Below are 20,637 nucleotides of genomic sequence, written 5' to 3'. Positions count from 1 at the left end.
ACCTCCCAAGTTAAAGCGATTCTCCTGCCTCCACCTCTCAGGTAGCTGGGATTACAGGTGCCCACCACCACGCCCAGTTAATTTTTTGCATTTTTAGTAGAGACGGGGTTTCATCAGGCTGGTCTCGAACTCCTGACCTCAGGTTATCCACCTGCCTTGGCTTCCCAAAGTGCTGGAATTACAGGCGTGAGCCACCGTGCCCAACCTGGTTAGTATTTTTTAATGGGATAACAAAATGAAGTTAACAGTGCTTTTGGTCAGTAGTTATTCCCTACCACTTTCCATACGTGTTCCCTTTCTGTTGTTGGTTCCCCCGCTGCCAAGTGGTGACATGGTACTAGACTCCAGAGAATAATCTGCCCTTTAACAGCTCAGTATTGAGACCAGAACCTGCATGTTGTACATACAATTCTGTTCCTAGATTCAGTGCCCGTTCTGCTAACTGAAATTGATTTTTCCTTTATTTCTAAAGCATTGTCCCATTTTTTGTTAACTTTGTAACTTCTTTGTGATCATTACTCCTGTCTAAGAGAAGTGATGGGTTCCTATATTGTAGGAAACAAACTAGAACGGGAACAAAGATCCATGACGAAAGTCAAACAGGCTTGTAAGACTTAATTTTTTTTTTTTTAACTAAAACTTTTGGTCTTCAAGGCCTGCATGAAGTACAAGGATCAACATTTTCTTAATGAAATGCACCCGTCTCATAAAATGTAGTGAAGTAATCAGCAAATTTTAAATTTCATCTGGTGTTTAAATATTATGATTTATTTGTGAGAAAGTTTTTGAATAATGTGTATTCCTTCCAGAAAGCTGCTTTAAAAACCAATTGATTTATGTAAATCTGGAGAATGAAAATGACCCAGTCCAATCTTTCTTTCCAGTCTCAATAAGATTGATATCCATGCCTGAGTTCCAAAAGCATGCTTTTCTGCTTGACTTTTACTCCACAATGTTTAGCGTGGCAGCATATTATATTTAGAAAGTTCCTCAGAACAATTTCTTGAAAATCTTGACTTTACAGGGATAGAATATCTCTCTAGGCTGTGAAGAAACAAAGTTAAGCCCTTTGTCATACACACGAAAATGTCAACTTCAACTCAGCTGGTATTAAAAGCCCATGGCAACATCAAATCCAACAAAAAATATTATAGGATTCTTGCTTTTTTCAAGTGCACATGGAACATTTTCCAGCTGACCACAGTTAGACCATAAAACAAGTCCTAATAAATTTCAAGGGATTTAAATCATACAGAGTATGTTCTCTAACCACAGTGGAATTAAGGTAGAAATTTTCACTGGAAAATCTTCTGGTATTTGAAATCTGCATCAAAGAAGAAATAACGGCTGGGCTGGCGGTGGCTCACGCCTGTAATTCCAGCACTTTGGGGAGGCCGAGGTGGGCGGATCACCAGAGGTCAGGAGTTCAAGACCAGCTTGGCCAACACGGTGAAACCCCATGTCTACTAAAAATACAAAAATTAGCCGGGCGTGGTGACAGATGCCTGTCCCAGACACCAATCCCAGCTACTAGGAGGCTGAGGCAGGAGAATTGCTTAAACCTGGGAGGCGGAGGTCACAGTGAGCCAAGATCGCGCCGCTGCACTCCAGCGTGGGCAACAGAACGATACTCCTTCTCTAAATAAATAAGGAAATAACAACCAAGACTGACAGATCAAGAAAAAGTAGTCATAGTTTACTAATACTAGGAACAACAAAAAAAAAGGCAATGCCACTATACATTCTATGGCCATTAAAAAGTTATGAGGGTATTCTGAACAACTTTATGTCAATACATTTAAAATTTCATGCAAAATGGACAAATTCCTAGAGTAACATGACTTACCAAAAACCAACACTAAACTTGATAATAAAAAGACAACCCAATGTAAAAATGGGCAAAGATTCTGAATAGGCATTTTTCCAATGAAGATATAAAGGTGGTCAGTAAGCATATGAAAAAATGCTCAACATCATTACTTATCAGAGAAATGGAAATCAAGGCCACAATGAGATACCATTTAACATCTACTAAGATAGTATAATTGAAAAGACAGATAGGACTGGGTACAGGGGCTCCCACCTGTAATCCCAGCACTTTGAGAGGCCAGGGCAGGAGGATTGCTTGGAGCCCAGGAGATCAAATCTGCAGTGAGTCTTGATTGTGCCACTGTACTCAGCCTGGGCAACAGAGTGAGATCCTGTCTCAAAAAAAAAAAAAAAAAAGAAAAAAGACAGTATCAGGTGTCAGTAAGGATATAGAGAAACTGGAACCCTCGCTGTAAATGCAAATGTAATGTAAAAATAGCAGCCACTTTATATAAATAGTATGGCAATTCCTCACAATGTTATCAGAGTTCCCATGGGACCCCACAGTTCTACTCCTAGATAGCTATCCAAGAAGTAGGAAAATATATGTTCGTACAAAAACTTGTACATGAATGTCTATAGCAGCATTATTCATAATAGCTAAAAAGTGGAAACAACCCACACAGTGACTGATGAATGGATAAACAAAATGTCATATATCCATACAATGGAATATCATTTGGTAATAAAAAGGAATTAAGTACCAATATGTGCTACAACATAGATGAGCCTTGAAACATCATGCTAAGTGAAAGAAGGCAGTCACAAAAAGAGTGCAAATTGGGCCCTGTGCATGCTCAGAAAATATAGAAGATGGTAGTGATGTTAGTAATGGTATTCTTTCTTTATACACAAATAAGCATCTGCTGGTCTCTCAACTGTGTAAAGTTGTGACTTAGAATGGCTTGCTAAGAGACTGGTCCCCATGTGATCCCTAAACAGACAGGAGAGGTCAGCTGGAGTCATAGGCAGAGTGGGCTGAGGACCATTCTGGGTTGAATGTTTTCAGTTTTGAATTATATGTGAAAATCATCTTAACTCTCGTATTTGATCTTCCCCTTTATACTGCACTAAGACCTTTAATGACTGTTATTCTTTGGTATTAATCTTAATCTGTTCATTATGTGAAGTTACACCTTGGCATGACTTTGTTAAGGGTATTTTTAAAAACCAAGCAAATAAAAATAAGTCCCCTTAGCTAAAGGTAGAGAAAGAGAATAGAGGCTATCAAAATTAGTGTATTTATTTGAAGCCAAAGAGTTAAAGACAAGTAAGACTTATGGGCTAGCACAGTGGCTCACAGCTGTAATCCTAGCACTTTGGGAGGCCGAGTCGGGAGGATTCCTTGAAGTCAGGAGTTGAAGACCAGCCCTGGCAACATAGCCAAACCTCATCTCTACAAAAATTAAAAAACTTAGCTGAGCACAGTGGCATATCCCAGCTACTCAGGAGGCTGAGGCAGGAGGATCACTTGAGCCCAGGAGGTCAAGGATGTAGTGAGCTAGGATCATACTGCTGCACTCTAGTCTTGATGGCAGAGTGAGACCCTGTCCCTCCCTACTATCCCCCAAAAGGCCTTTATGAATGCTGTAAAATCTCCAATTAATGGAATGTGATTTGTTGTTCTTATGGTGTTCCTACTGGATAAAATCTGGAAGGAATGAAGGAATCTTATTAGTCAGCTGGTACATGATTTCTTTCTGTCTTTTTTTTTTTTTTTTTTTTGGGGGGGTTTCACTCTTGTCACCCAGGCTGGACTGCAATGGTGCGATTTTGGCTCACTGCAACCTCCGCCTCCTGGGTTCAAGCAATTCTCTTGCCTTAGCCTCCCGAGTAGCTGGGATTACAGGTGTCTGCCACCACGCCCGGCAAATTTTTTGTATTTTTTTTTTTTTTAGATGGAGTCTCACTTTGTTATCCAGGCTAGAGTGCAGTGGCACGATCTCAGTTCACTGCAGTCTCCGCTTCCCAGGTTCAAGTGATTCTCCTGCCTCAGCCTCCTGAGTAGTTGGGAATACAGGCGCATGCCACCACGCCCGGGTAATTTTCGTATTTTTAGTAGAGACGGGGTTTCACCATGTTGGCCAGCCTGGTCTCAAACTCCTGACCTCCTGATCCACCTGCCTCGGCCTCCCAAAGTGCTGGGATTACAGGCTTGAGCCACTGCGCCTGGCCGTAGTTTTTTTTTTTTCCAGTAGAGATGGAGTTTCACCATGTTGGTCAGGCTGGTCTTGAACTCCTGACCTCAGGTAATCCGCCTGCCTAGGCCTCCCAAAGTGCTGGGATTACAGGTATGAGCCACCACGCCTGGCCCATGATTTCTGTTATTCCAGTTTTGAGGTTTGTAACTAAGTGAGACAATTATGTTAGAAAGGTAGGTAGCATTTTTATTTTATTTGTAATTAGGTAAAATAACTTACAGTAAATGGAAAAAGAATTCTAAAACAAAACCAGCTACTTTGCTATAACTTTCTCTTTTTATATTTTTTTCTTTTCATGGTATGAGTTTCACACTCACACAACACATGGGAGGGTAGAGAGTGATTTTTATAGCAGCTGTTGTATCCCTCTCATTGCAGGGGAATAAGAAAGGCCTATAGTTATTTATATTTGTGAGTGGTAACTGCATTCTTTTTGTTATTAACTGAAGCTAGAGCAAAAATGAAAATCACACAAAGCATACTTTTGATTTGAAATTGTTTACTTCATTAATACAAAGAAGATTTGAGATGACTTCTCATCAGCATTTCTTTTTCCCTTTTTATTTTAGCCTTACCTGAGAAAAAAGTTAAGTCTGTAAGTCAAGGTTAAAATAAAGTAGCAACATGGGAGTGTACATTACTGAAATTCTTTCTATACTGATCTTTTTTTCTTCTATTCTAGCTTTTCTGATGCCTTTTAAAGGTTACAGAAAAGTAAATAAATCTGTTATATTTCACCTTAAAAAAGAGAAGAATACAACAGAGCACAATTGGGTCAGTAGATATTTATAATTCTTTTTCTCTCTTAATTTTTTATTTTGAAAAAATTCAAACCTACAGAAAATTGCGGAAAGACTACAAAGTACAGTCTTATGCCCATTACCTAAATTCACCAGTTACTCATCTTTTGCCGCATTTGCTTTATTTCTCTCTATGTGTATGCACATGTGTATATGTATACATATGCATATTATTGTTTCCTGATCTGACAGTGTCAGGCATCATAATCTTTCACCTCTAAATATTTCAGCCATGTTTTTTCTAAGAACGATAACATCCTCTTGCTCTTGTACAATTCCAAATTTGTTTTTAATTTTTCCAGAATCCTGTCTGTTACCTGTGTTTTATCAGTATTCAAGAACAAAGGAAGCAGTGAGAGAAGTTATTAATAGCAACCACCCACTTCCTAAGTTATTCACCACTCTGCATCTTCCAGAAACCAAGTGGGAAAACAAAGAGATTGATTTTTCAAACCAAATAAATACAAAGTAATTGATAGACAAGGCCCCATAGCATTAAGTAGGCCCAATTACTTATTCTATCACATATGGTTGAACTGTTTCTCTAAACTACTTTGTGGTGTGTGTCTTGTGTGTCAGGAAAGAATGTATTTGTATTTATTTTGATGAATTAATAGACTTTCAGAGTTGGAAGGGCCTTACAATGTATGTTATATAACCCATGCATTTTACAGATGAGAACTAAGATTCAAGGTCATGCAACTAGAGATGAGACTAGAATCTAGCCTTTGAAACTCAATGCATTGGTTTCTGCTATGTGGTGTTTCCTCTCTATGAGCCCTAGTTGCTTATGCTGGGGTCTTGATAAATGAGAATGGTGAAAGGTCTGACAATACTGTTCCTAGCTAACTAATGCATCCCTTTGAACTCATTTGCATGAACTGTGGTAGTGCTTCTCAGACTTTAATGTGCGTGTGAATTTCCTGGTGACCTTGTTAAAATGCAGATTCTGATTCAGTAGGTCGGAGGTGGGGCCTGAGAATCAACATTCTAACAAGCTCCCAGGTGATGCTGATGCCCCAGATCCATGGACTACATTTTGAGTAGCCATTTTCTAAAACAAACACAGATTTCTCAGGCCCTAGGCATCATCAAAGTAGGAAAAAAAAAACACTTAAAAATATAAGCCCTTTCAGTTCTATGAGGTATAGACACAAATGTAACTAACACCTGTTTATCCATCACCAAACCAAAATAAAATACTTTGTAAAGTTTGTATTTTCCTAACTTTTATGGCACTTTAAGAAGGAAGTTTTATCTCAATATGTTGTAATAGATGCAACTAGTTCCCCAACATTGTTATGTCAACAAATGCATTGAGATTCCACAGGCTTTAATGGCACTGTGTAAGGAAATATGAATTCAGGTGATGAAAAGAACCATTGCCAAACTGAACTGTCTATCAAAAAGGGCAACCAAATGAAGTTCCATTTTTACTCTCAATAAAACTCTACAAGCCAACTACATTTATTCATTTAACAGATACAGTACAGTGGTTCCCCCTCACTTGCTGTTTCACTTTTTGTGGTTTTCACTACCCACAGTCAGCTGCAGTCTGAAAATATTAAATGAAAAATGCTAGAAATAATTAAGTTTTAAATGGTGCACTGTCCTGAGTAGTGTGGTGAGATCTCACACAATCCTACACTGTCCCACTCTGTCCCACCCAAGACGTAAATCATCCACGTACAGTGCAATAAGATATTTTAAGAGACCACATTTGTATAACATATATTACAATATATTGTTGTAATTCTTTTTTATTATTGTTAATCTCTTACTGTGCCTAATTTATAAATTAAACTTTATTCATAGGTATGTATTTATATGAAAAAACATAGGGTTTTGTACTGTCAGTGGCTTCAGGCATCCACTGAGAGTCTTAGAACATAACCCTCACAGATAACGGGGGAATACGTAGAGTGTCTATTCGCATGGAGTTTACATTCGGACTTTATTCCCTTGCATCTAAATTTATATGCTGCTTTGAATTACATAAATGATTGTTAAAAGGTACAAATGCTAGGTTTTATGTGACAGTGAGTCCTTTAAGTAAAGGTCTTTGCATTTGGGTTTTTAGTTTTTAAAAAGTAATAATGAACAACACATTCAATGACCATCTCAGTACAACATGGAATGCATTTGTACCTACATCAGTCAAAAATAAAACAGACCTTTAATATATAGGGAGAAATTTGTACTCTGTATTAAAAAATGCTTACAGAAATCATAATTACTTTTATTTCTCAGAGTAGCTTAGCAGTAAAACAACAAATCTTCAAATGTGTTTTATGTTGGTATCTGAAGAGATAGTCTTTTAAAACCTCAGATTTCTACCTTAACATCATAAGATGTTTATTTTGTATATTATCTCTGTTTAGAGATAGTTGTGGTTTTTGAAATGTATTATAGTAATTAAATTTTTTATGTTGAGTCAATCTCTTAAGGATATTGAAGGTTTATTTTGAGTTTGTTTCTGTAGAATATTAGTCATTCAAGTGTTACCATGTTTATATTGTCACTTTCCTTAAGTGAAACCAGCCTTGTGAAATGGTTTTGTTATCATTGTTGCATTATTTTTAATTTAACAGATGAAGAAACAGAGACTTAGAAGTGGAAATTCAAGATAGTGAGTTGTGGAAGTGGGCCGAAGTCTTCCCACTCCAGTGTTTTCCCCCACTATCCAATCTCCAGGTTAAAGCCACAGTCCGTATTTAGTATATCGGTAGATTAGAAGTAGTAAATGTTGCTGATATGATGTTTCAACAACTTTGCTGTATCAGGGATATGGAAAAAGACTGATCCCAACCTGTGTAAGCTGTTATAGGTGTGTCTTGCTTTAGACCAACTGAAATAGTTTATGCTGCTAATTGGAGTATCCGTACAAGCACTGAATTTTGGAGACAGGTTTGGCAGAGTTGCTGAAATATGGGTACTCTGGTCTTAGAAACAAAATTTTTGGAACATTATTGAAAGGGGTTCATTTTATAAGCATTCCATGTTGTGCTAAGGGAAATGTAACAGGGAGATACAAGTGGACATATCCAAACTTGAGGCAGAGTGAGGCTATTTATAATAAGATTTTAGCCATGGACAAATACATAGATACAGTTATTCCATCTAAAGCGGTTTGATGCAGTTAATGTAGTTTAGTTTGATGTAGTTGGTAGGTGTTTGTTTCTTAATGAAATTAGATCCCAAGATTTTCTTAAAGGGAACTAGGTTAGTAAGAAAATAACTTTCCCTCTCTTTCTTTTTTTTTTCCTCCCTCTCTCTCCCTCCCTCCCTGCACCTCCCTCCCTTCTTCCCCCTCACCATTCCCCTTCCTTTAGCCTGATGTCTATTTGACTGTGAATATTTGGGGGCTATTGACAGGTTATTTAGATTTGACAATCCTCCCAAGTTTCTGGAAGGAGTATACTGCTGAGTTTGCTCTTTTGAACTATGAAAGATGAATTAAGTATAGTTGAATAATTTATGATCACAGTAAGGAATTTAAAAGTAAATTTTGACTTGAATTTAATACTTTTCTGAGGGCATAAAATATCTTTTTTATCATTCTAAAGTTTAATTTTTATTGGCTTAAATCTTTTTTTTTTTTTTTTTTTAAATTTATTTATTATTATTAAACTTCAAGTTGTAGGGTACATGTGCACAACGTGCAGGTTTGCTACATATGTATACTTGTGCCATGTTGGTGTGCTGCACCCATCAACTCGTCATTTACATCAGGTATAACTCCCAATGCAATCCCTCCCCCCTCCCCCCTCCCCATGATAGGCCCCGGTGTGTGATGTTCCCCTTCCCGAGTCCAAGTGATCTCATTGTTCAGTTCCCACCTACGAGTGAGAACATGCGGTGTTTGGTTTTCTGTTCTTGTGATAGTTTGCTAAGAATGATGGTTTCCAGCTGCATCCATGTCCCTACAAAGGACACAAACTCATCCTTTTTTATGGCTGCATAGTATTCCATGGTGTATATGTGCCACATTTTCTTAATCCAATCTGTCACTGATGGATATTTGGGTTGATTCCAAGTCTTTGCTATTGTGAATAGTGCTGCAATAAACATACATGTGCATGTGTCCTTATAGCAGCATAATTTATAATCCTTTGGGTATATACCCAGTAATGGGATGGCTGGGTCATATGGTACATCTAGTTCTAGATCCTTGAGGAATCGCCATACTGTTTTCCATAATGGTTGAACTAGTTTACAATCCCACCAACAGTGTAAAAGTGTTCCTATTTCTCCACATCCTCTCCAGCACCTGTTGTTTCCTGACTTTTGAATGATCGATTGGCTTAAATCTTATGTTTTGGAGAAATAAAGTTACAGTGTTTTGTAGCCTGACTCTAAATTGATAACACTAGGGATTAAGATCAAAGGTAAATGATTATAATACTACGGCAGACGTTATACTTTCTTTTAGTTTCAAGTCCCTGATTTTCCTTAAAGTTCTCAAGTTACTTATTAAAGATATGGACTGGTACCAAAAGAATAAACTTGCCGTTTCTTTTCAAGGAACTATGGGGGCACCAAATCACCTTATTCATTTGGCACCAATATTTCTAGGGAGGCTGGGCGCCTTGGCTAATGCCTGTGATCCCAGCACTTTGGGAGGCCAAGATGTGCAGATCACTTGAGTTCAGGAGTTCGAGACCAGCCTGGCCAACATGGTGAAATCCTGTCTCTACTAAAAAATACAAAAATTAGCCGGGCATGGTTGGTGCTCGCCTGTAGTCCCAGCTACTCGGGAGGCTGAGGCAGGAGAATCGCTTGAACCCAGAAGGCAGAGATTGCAGCGAGCCAAGATCGCGCCACTATACTCCAGCCTGGGCAACAGAGAGAGACACTAAGAAAAAAAAAAAATTCCTGGAGATTTTCCCTTTCTCTGATAATTTTTGAAATACTTTCTAAATAATTAACTTTACTGAAGTTTAATCTTTGTATCTGCCAAGATTTAACTTAATTGACTATTTTAATCTTGGTATCTGCCTGTGAAATTTAAATATGTAAATATTACATACCATTTGCCTGATTGTTTTTGCTGACTTTTCTTTCTTTTTTAACTTTTTGATATATTTTTCAAACTTTCAGCATCAGTCAAATATTTATTAAAAGCTTCCAAGGAAAGTAAAGGGGGAGGAAAAAAAAACCTAAACAGTAAAGGAAAAAAACTTTTAAAAACTTACTATTTTCTTGTGACATGTTAAAAATACAAAATTTAAACCACGAAATATTTTCAATTTAGGGGAGTTATGGAAGAGTTTAGAATAGCGATGGTTCTTTGATCTTGAGCTCTTATAATTGCTTCCTTGGTTTTTTTTGATTTTTGTTTGTTGTTGCCATATTTCAAGGAAAAAAGGCAAGAGCAAAATAATTTTTGGTTTTGTTATCTTTATTAGACTCTAAACTTCTGGAAGGTTTAAAGGAAAAAAAGGACTTATATGTGTGTTTGTAAATACTTAATATGTGGTAATTTATAATTGGCAGTGTCATTATAGAAGTAGGTGGGAAGGACTTTGAGAAAGTGAATTATCCCAAAACTACAGAAACTGTTCTATAAGCAAGGATCAGCAAACATTTTCTTAAAGGGCCAGATGGTAAATATTTGATACTTTATGGGCCATGTGGTCTCTGTTGCAGCTACCCAACTCTTGGAGCTGTATATCAACCACTCAATTTTGCTGTTGTGATGTGAAAGTAGTTGAGTGGGGTATAGAGAGTAAGTAAATGAATGAGTTTTGTTATGTTCTAATAAAATGTATTTACAAAAACTGGCAGCCAGCCTGCCAACCCATGTTCTATATCATCTAACAAATATTACTCATAACCAACCATGTAATGATGTGGTTCTCTGCCCCACAAAAACATCTTTTATTATTGTTAAGGATAATTTATGAAGTCATAGAGGACAGAGGATTTCTGTTTTAAAACGGCCCAGTGTATGTATATTGAAGTGATATGATGGTTGGGATTTCCTTCTAAGATACACTGAAGGGAAAAAACTAGGTGGATATAGATGAACTGAATTTGATAAAATGTTGATAAATATAGAAGCAGATGATGGGTTCATGAGATTTCTTCACACTGTGCTTCCTACTGTATGTGTTTGAAGATGTGAGTATTTAAAAGTTACTACATAAACAAATAATGGCCCAGTAAAGGCAGCAGTTTCTCTCTTCTCTTCTCACATCTTGGAATAGGAAGGAGAATAAGACAAAAATACAAGCCCCATCTTCAGCACAACTAGGGAGATCTCTGCAATTCCAAAACACTTATTATTTAAAGGAAGGTTGTCAGATCCAGTGAAGGTCAAATAGAGGTATGTGGGGAAACCCTGAGGAATGATACCTATGGTTGCAGATCCCCAACAAAGCCAGCCAAGCACAGTTCTCCAAAGGAAGCTGCTGACCTCAGACTTCTCCAAAGCAGCATTCAACACTGATACTTTCCCTTCCAAATCCTCAAGGAAAGATTAATTTAGAAATTAACATGCCAAGCTACAGGAAATTTAGCTTTTATGAGTCCTACTTCTACAGGAAGAAGTGCAGCCAACCAAGAAATGAAAGGAGAAACTACAGCTAGAGTATTGGCAGTGAACATAGAGTCCATTGATCTATAGCATTAAGACTAAAACAAATGTGGAAATTAGATTTACAGAGCAGAATATGAATCGTTAAAACTTTGACAGTGCAGTAATGAAAGTCGATGAGGAAATAAATGATGTTGTCATGTTTTATAACAGCCTGTCAAAAGATGTCATTTGTAATCAATAAATCTAGTAAAATCTTCAGATTGGGGTGGAGGGGAGTCTATAGTTGATACATAGATACGTAGGTTAGAGCGAAAGGTAAACACTAAGAGAAATAATCTAATAAACTAAACCGAGTGGTAGAGGGAAAGAAAAAAGAAACATAGCTGTATTAATCATTGCTGATAATAGAGATAGGATTTTTATATGTTACAGTATATTTTATGTAAAACTATAGTTATAAAAAAACTATAAAATATAGGATTTTTGTTTTTATTTTTGTTTTTTTGCTTAACATATATTCGATGAGGACTTGTTATTTGCCAAGCACTGTCAGTGACCAAAACAGATGAAAATTTTTGCTTCATGGGTTGGAGGAGACAGACAAAATAAAAATAATAAGTAATTTGTTAAGAGGTGTTAAATGTATGGGGAGAAATACAGCATAAAAGGATTAGGAGTACCCATTGATGAGATTGCTTTTTTTGAAGTGGGTGAGTAGACCTTAGTCAGACAATGAAATTTGAACAAATATTTGAAGGAACTGAGCCAGATAGTTATCTAGAGAAACAGTATTCTAAGCAAAGGTAGTTGCTATTACAAAGGCCCTGAAGCAAAAACGTAGCTGGGCTCAAGAAACAGGGAAGAGTGTAAAGGGGTAAAGCACAGTAATATAGGAGGGAGAGTGGTAAGCGATGAAGTCAGAGAAAATGGGATATCAGAGAATATTGAACTTTCAGAGGCCATTAAAAGACTTCAGACTTTTACTCTGAAGTAGCTACTAGAACAAAAAAGTAAACCTTTTTTATTATCAGAAGGAATATGTACATAAACAAAGTAAGCACAAATCATTGAGTAATTTTATTTTAATGTTTTTTAAGAAATGAGGTCTCACTCTGTCGCCCAGGCTGGAGTGCAATGGCACAATCATAGATCACTGCAACCTCTTCTAACTCCTGGGCTCAAGCAATCCTCTCACTCAGCCTACCAAAGTGCTGTGATTACTGGCGCAAGATACCATGCCCAGTCACTAGTAAAGTATTTTTACTTTAGAAAGCATCGCATACAATTTCATAACTGATGAGATCTTAAATATGTATGCTATATTAATTAAAGTAATTCTCCTATTAAAACATTCTCAGATTCTAATTCTCCTAATTCTCCTATTAAAACATTCCCAGATCAGATTACTAAGAAAATGAAAGCAAAGAAACTCAGAAAGGATAACAAAATTAAAGAACACGCAAAGCTGTAATAGGCATATGCAAACTCAAACATGCAGGGATCATGTTCCTAATATTGGACAAGACTTAGTACAAAAACCATTACACGAGGAAAAAGAGCCTGCAAGATCTGCTTGAAAGCAACTTTAAAGTGCTTCTCAGAAATACAAACAGAGACTTAAATGGAAAGACTTACAAGATTCTTTGGCAAAAATCAAAATCCTTTTTTAACCCATGAAGTTAATATCTCACAACAAGATATAGCTAGTATTTATTGAGAATGTACTCTATGCCAGGCATGTTCTAAGGACTTTATATGTATTACTCATTTAGTCCTCACAACTACTTTACATGGGTGATGTTAGTATCACTTTTTGCCCATTTTTCAGTGAAGAAACCAAGGCACAAAGAAGTTAATAACTTGCCCAAGAGTTGCAGTTAAAGTTACTGAACTACAGAATGAACTCAGGCAAGATTATTTCAGATTCTGTGCTTTTAACCACTGCACAATACTGTTTTTTTGAAACCAATAGCTGTGCCTGTGTGTGTGCGTCTAGATAAACTGACTCTAAAGTTCATATGGAGAAACAAATAAGAATAACTGGGAGATTTCTTAAAGAAAAGTAATAAGGGAAAACTAGCCCTACCAGACACTGAAATATAAGACTAGAATGTTAAAACAATGTGGCTACTAGAGCATGGGCAGAATAGAAGTTCAGAAATAGATCCAAATTAATGTAATTATCTGGAAAATTATAAACATAACATTTCAAATAAAAAAGGAAAAGATGTATTATTCATTGTATGGGACAGCTATGTTGTCATTAGAGGGAAATTAGATTTCGACTTACTTTGACTAGAAGTAATTCCTAATGAATCAAAGATTTAAAACTAAACTAGCTGTAAGCCAAGTCTCAAGTAATTTTTAAATTATTTATTTAAATTTTTTATAAATGTCAGTCTCACATTTTTGCATGCTCTCTTAAGTTGAAACGAGATGGAAATTAATGATAGTCATATGAAGTGCATCAGCACAAAGAAAAATCATTTAGGACTCTGTGACAATGCACACCTTAATACAGCTTAGTAGATGCTAAATGGTTTTTCTTTGTGCTGATGGAATGGAATATGTCAGGCCTGAAGCAGGTATATTGGATTTTATTCAGTTAATGCCTGCCCTTCCTCTTCCTTTGATACTTTTTGGGGCTGGGAAAGTAAAAGATACAAAGGAGTAAAGTATTTGTCAAGTGAGAAATGTATTCAGTATTCATTCTGAAACATGGTTTAGTTATGAGAACCTGAGTTCCAGATCCACATCCACAGTGACATTGCTCTTCAAGGAAGTAGTAGAGGTGGATGTGAGTGGGAGTGATTTTTTCTAACACTTTGAAGCGGTCATGATTAAGGACTCAAGTAGTGAGGTTGCCTCTCCAAGTTTTTTAAAAAGGAGAGTGAACATAAAGACCAGACACCTACTCCATAATAGTAAATTGTTGATACAGCTACTTAATAACTCTTATACCTGGTAAGAGATAGGAAGGAGATGCAGGTCTGAAAGGTAACCAGAGGAAGAAAAAGCCAGAAAGTTTACTTGAGGCCTGATAGTACCTAGAATCAATATTAAGTGTTTTTAAAGTACATAAAACATGATTTGTATAATTCTAATTTTGTTTAATGTAACATGTATACTTGTGTTTGTATATGTAAATGTGTTTGCATAAATCTTGAAAACACCAAAATGTTCACCACTATTATTTTAGGATGATAAGAGTTTGAAAGACTTTTATTTTCTTTTATCTGTATTTTTAAAGTTTTCTACAAAGCATACATATTACTTAAGTAATCATATTTATATATTTATTATATACACACACATAAGTATATGTTTGTTGTTCCATTCTGACAGTAGATGTATCTTTTATGTTGTCTAGGTACACCAAAGGATCTCTTCCTGGCAGAATTTGGGAGTTGTTTATTGCAGTACTGTTGTGCCCTCTGATGGTGAGTTTCAGCAAATCCACCTTTTATGTCTATATTATTTCCCTCTTAGCTTAATGTTTCCTATTCTCTATCTGACACAAAAATTTATAAACCATACTCTTTCACTTAAGGTGGGCTTAGGGGTTAGAGAGGGAAAGGAGGAGAAGGAAAATAAAATTTGGATGAGGATCTAATGAGTTTAGAGAAGAAACCAAGAAGAAACACTAAGATCCATTAAGACTTCGTAGGTTATTAAATGATCATATATCTTTTATTTTTTATTTTTGAGATGGAGCCTTGGTCTGTTGCCCAGGTGGAGTGCAGTGGTGCGATCTCAGCTCAGTGCAGCCTCCGCTTCCTGGGTTCAAGCAATTCTCCTGCCTCAGCCTCCTGAGCAGCTGGAAACAGGCGAGAACCACCATGCCCAACTAATTTTTGTATTTTTTGTAGAGATAGGGTTTCACCATGTTGGCCAGACTGGTCTCGAACACCTGGCCTCACGTGATCCATCCACCTCAGCCTCCCAAAGTGCTGGGATTATAGGCGTGAGCCACTGTGCCCAGCCTCATTTATCTGTTAAAACTAGGGATGTGGTTAATTTGAAGATCACGGAAGCACCATCTTTTGTGTTTTCCAACCATTGGGTCTTCACATTATGGATAATGATGATCAAACACTCCAGCCTCTTGTTGTATCAGAGCCTAGACAGAAGGAACTCAAAGTCTGAGACCTCCTACTCTTGCTTGTCTTTTTCCCTACTTAGGTATAGGACTACAATACTCTTCTTTGATGTGGGAAGGGATAAACAGATGCTTGCAGACCACATGCAATCCTTTTTAAAGGTCTATGATGCTATAAACTGGTGACAGGATCCAAACCTTTGTTGTTTTTATGGTAGTGGAGGGAGATGTGTTTACAACTCTTACTGCCATTTCTCTTACCCAGTATTGTGCATTTACAGTTTAGGTTGCTTAGTTTAGGGGTTGACTGTTAGATATGTTTCCTCTGTGTAAAGTTGAGTTTGATAGAGCTCTGATTTCAACCTTAGAAACATTTATTCATAAGCACAACAACCGCTGAAAGAGCATCCTGCAAATTTACAAGGGTGCCTAAAACTAAAGAAGCCCAGAAAATGAATCATGAAAACACTAGAATCCCCAACATTTAGTCAGTATAATTTTTTTCAGTGTTATCAGATCACCTCCCAAAGCTGTTACGTGAATTTATAGACAGTGTGCTCATATTTGCCAGATCTTCTAAATTTGGAAGAAAAATCCATTGTGATTACTTGTTTGTAATATGGAAAGGTTAAAAAGGGGAAAATAGACCAAAATCAAAATAAGGAAAATATTAGCTGGCTCTCTGTTTCCAGTCTCTTAAAGACAAAAAAACTAATAAATTAGTACCAATTAATGTATAAATTAAAAAACAGTACTTAGCACTGTGTTGTAGCCAGAAAGGTAGCTGTGTTGCCGCCAGTCAAGAGTCAGTATGTACCCAGATAGCAGTACTTTCTACATGGCCACGAGCCAGAGGACCATAATGCCACCTGGCTATGCTACCTATTCCTTTCCCTCCTTAAGCTCCTTCAATGCAGTGGGTGGGTATCTCTCTTCCTCCTGACACTGCTTGGTCCATTAAATAGCCAAATGGTGACTGTCCACATCTATGCCAGCACCACTCCCAGGTTCTGACTTACTCCATTACCACTGCAGGGTGCCATCATTAGATAGTTTGAATAAAAAGAATTTCTCTCACTGTAAAAAAAAGAAAAGAAAAGAAAAGGTTTATATTGCTGAATCCACTCAGCTTTTGCTGAACTATTTCATTCAAAAATTTCTAGTCTTTATGATATTGTTTAAAATTATCATATATTCAATATCCACATATATCAGTACATATTCATAAAGAATATCAACCAAGTCGCATGTTACACTACAGCAGGAAGGTCAAGTCCTATTGGCAGTTATGATATTTAGTGGCAATTAACTTGAACTAATAAATTCATATTGGAATTGATATTAATTTTGCTACTTATTGCCATTACTATTATCCTGTTATATATACCTACATATAGGCTGTGTTATATATACCTATATTCTGTCCATATGGAGATATTTCAGTAATTTAACAATGGTACAGTTATACTGGGGTATCTGGTCAAATGTTATCAGAGGACATAAATGCTAATAGGTTGCCAGTATGAGGGTTTGAAGGCAATATTATTTTTACAAAAACTAAAAGGATACCAACTTAAAAAAAAAAAGAATGTCTCCCCAAATTCCAACCAACACTATTTATCCTTCTTAAGAAAACTAATTCATATTACTTATCAAGAAATAAAAGCACAAAATTATTTGATTTAATGTAGCTTGATGTCCTTATTGTACATCTTTCTAATTTTGTACTTTTTTTTTTTTTTTTGAGACAGAGTCTCACTCAGTCACCCAGGCTGGAGTGCAGTGGCACAATCTCGACTCACTGCAAGCTCCGCCTCCCAGGTTCACGCCATTCTCCTGCCTCAGCCTCCCAAGTAGCTGGGACTACAGGTGCCCACCACCATGCCCGGCTAATTTTTTACATTTTTAGTAGAGACGTGGTTTCACCGTGTTAGCCAGGATGGTCTCGATCTCCTGACCTCGTGATCCACCCACCTCGGCCTCCCAAAGTGCTGGGATTACAGGCGTGAGCCACCGCGCCCGGCCTAATTTTGTACTTCTAAGTTAATTTTACCTTAGGTCAGTATAGCTTGTGAGAAAACTGCTTAATCCACAGCTACTCCAGTAAGTAGAGTTTGGTCACCAGCAACAGAAATTTCTACCATCACTCCCTGCTCTTTGTTGTGACTGCTGGTCATCTTCAGTATTAAATGAGGGCTTCACCCTCAGTTTTTAGAAGTGCAAGGTCTAAAATATCATATCCTGTAATTATGGTATTTATATACTTAGTAAATATACCTATATATACTGCTTTTCAGTAATTATTAATTATGTTAGTTGACAAATCTGGTTATGATGGTAACAACTGATAATAAAATATGTAGATTATCTTAAATGCTTACCTCTCTAACAGCAATCTAACAGGTTCTAGATTTTTTTTCTTTTTGGTATCGTAAATACTTATGAGGATCTATTGAAAGCTCTAGACCCTTTCTCTAGAAGAATTTATATAAACATAGGAAATTTTGCATACAATGTTATAGTGATACAGATTCCCCTAGACCAAACCGTGGAGCAAACACATACCCATACTGACATCCACGTTCCCTTTTATGAGAGGCATTCTGCTTAAAGGTTAGGAGTACAAGCTTTGAAGTCAAGCAGACCTAGGTTTATATCCCAGTTCTACCACTTAACCTCCTTATAACCCCCGGTAAGTGATAAGTCAAAGCCTGTTTCCTCATCCATGAAATGTAGATAGTAATAGTTAACACCTCCAACAGAAAAATGTAGAAATAGTACTTATTCTGTAAGGAGTGGTTGTGGTAGTGTTAAAGACCTCAAATCTAAAACACGTGGTCTTGGACTTATTTTAATTTCTCTGTGCCCCAGATCCTCAACTGTAAAATGACTAATAGTAAAATTTTTATGGTTATATAGTTTATACTTACTTGAAGTCTTTAAAGCCTTCAGGGGTTTCCCTTCATGTTAGTGGAAGTTACAATGATGTGGATAATTCTGCTGTAGACAGTTTGTATAATTTATCATCCAACTCAGAACACTTTTGAGAATGAAAGGAGATGCCTGATACTTTTTTTTTTTTTGAGACCGAGTCTCGCTCTGTCACCAGGCTGGAGTGCAGTGGTGCAGTCTCAGCTCCCGGGTTCAAGTGATTCTCCTGCCTCAGCCTCCCGAGTAGCTGGGATTATAGGCACCCACCACCACGCCTGGCTATTTTTTTTTTTTTTTTTTTTTTTTGGTATTTTTAGTGGAGACGGGGTTTCACTGTGTTGGCCAGGATGGTTTTGATCTCTTGACCTTGTGATCCACCCGCCTCAGCCTACCAAAGTGTTGGGATTATAGGCGTGAGCCACCACATCCGGCTGCCTGATACTTTTTAATAGTGTAGACCAGGACCTATCTTCACTCTAGCTATTGGGAAAGTGTGAAAAGTGAGCTAGAGAAAGAGCAAGAAAAATAGCCTTATCTAGCTGCTTTTTTTTTTAAATCCAGAAATGTAACCCTACTCAAATTGCCTTATATTAAGAATTGCTAGGGCCTGGCATGGTGGCTCACGCCTGTAATCCCAGCACTTTGGGAGGCCAAGGTGGGAGGATCGGATCTCTTGAGTTCAGGAGTTCAAGACCAGCCTGGGCAACATAGACCTCATCTCTACCAGAAAATACAAAAATTAGCTGGGCGTGGTGGCATGTGCCTGTGGTCTCAGCTACTTGGGAGGCTGGGGTGGGAGGATTGCTTGAGCCCAGGAGGTCAAGGCTGCAACGAGGTGGGAAACCAAGTTGACAGTGAGCTAGGATCCACTACCGCACCGCTCCCTCCTGAACGACAGTCAGACCTTGTCTCACAAAAAAAAAAAAAGAGAATTGCTAGAGAGTTATGTTTATCTTGTACTTAACAAAAGATATAAGATTTCCCTACAAAAATTGTTTGTGGGCAAATAATTTTAATAATGAAAGTATCTGAAAATTCCTGTTTAATAATAAACAATCATCTGTTTAGTCAACCCAAGTAATAGATAATATATAAATTCTAAACCTAAGGTCTGCGAGTGGTTTTGGGAACCAGATATATGCTCCAGCTTTTTTTTGTTTTTGTTTTCTGTCCTGTTGCTTTTTAAAGAAGCTTTATTGAGCTGTATTTCACATACCATAAAATTTACCCATCATTGTACAACTGTCACAACAAACCATCTTTTTTTTTTTTTTTTTTTTTTTTGAGATGGAGTCTCGCACCATCACCCAGGCTGGAGTGCAGTGGTGCGGTCTGGACTCACTATAACCTCCCCCTCCAGGGTTCAAACGATTCTTGTGCCTCAGCCTCCCTAGCAGCTGGGATTACAAGCATGCACCATCATGCCCGACTGATCATTGTATTTTTAGGAGAGAGGGGTTTCGCCATGTTGGCCAGGCTGGTCTCGAACTCCTGACCTCAGGTGATCCACCCACTTCAGTCTCTCGAAGTGCTGGGATTACAGGCGTGAGCCACCGTGCCCAGCCACAACAATCCATTTTCGAACCGCTCGCTTGTTTGTCGGTTGATAGTGTAGCAAAAATTTTTTTTTTAAAGTTCCCCAGTTCTAATCTTCACTCACACCCTCAACCCCAGGTAACCACCAATTTGCTTTCTGTCTCTGTAGTTAAACCTTTTCCAAAAATGTCATATAAATGGACTCATACAATATGTAGTCTTTTGCATCTAGCTTCTTTTACACAGCGCAATGCTTTCAAGGCTTATCCATGTTGTAGTGTGTATTTGTAGTTCTTTATTTTTATTGCTGGGTAGTATTCCAGTATGTAGAAATATCACATTTTGTTTATTCATTCACTAAATGAGGGACATTAGAATTGTTTTCCATTTTGAGCTATTAAAAATAATGCTGCTGCCAACATTTGCCTATAAATCTTTGTATGGACATGTTTTCATTCTTCTTGGATAGATACTTATGAATGAAATGGTTGGGTTCTACTGTAGGTGTATGCTTAATTTTTTGAGAAACTGCAAACTGTTTTCCAAAGTGACTGTACCATTTTGCATTCCCACCAGCAGTTCATCGGTGTGACAGTCTCCCTACATCCTCCCCAACCTTGGTACAGTCAATCTTGATTATAGACACTCTAATGGATGTAC

General features: G+C 37.3%; 1 protein-coding gene across 1 annotated transcript in view; it reads left to right on the top strand.

Annotated features, from left to right (window-relative positions):
• MCU (mitochondrial calcium uniporter) overlaps positions 1-20,637 on the top strand; it is a 214,206-nt gene that overhangs the window by 149,727 nt on the left and 43,842 nt on the right. The window contains exon 2 of the mRNA XM_007963100.3: positions 14,782-14,851. Within this exon, the coding sequence (XP_007961291.1) occupies positions 14,782-14,851 (70 nt within the window). The remainder of the gene's footprint in view (positions 1-14,781; positions 14,852-20,637) is intronic.

Source organism: Chlorocebus sabaeus, chromosome 9 (genome assembly GCF_047675955.1).
Source record: "Chlorocebus sabaeus isolate Y175 chromosome 9, mChlSab1.0.hap1, whole genome shotgun sequence".
Lineage (NCBI taxonomy): Eukaryota > Metazoa > Chordata > Mammalia > Primates > Cercopithecidae > Chlorocebus > Chlorocebus sabaeus.
The sequence above is the reverse complement of the archived record's forward strand: the minus strand, read 5'-3'. Positions and strand labels throughout refer to the sequence as shown.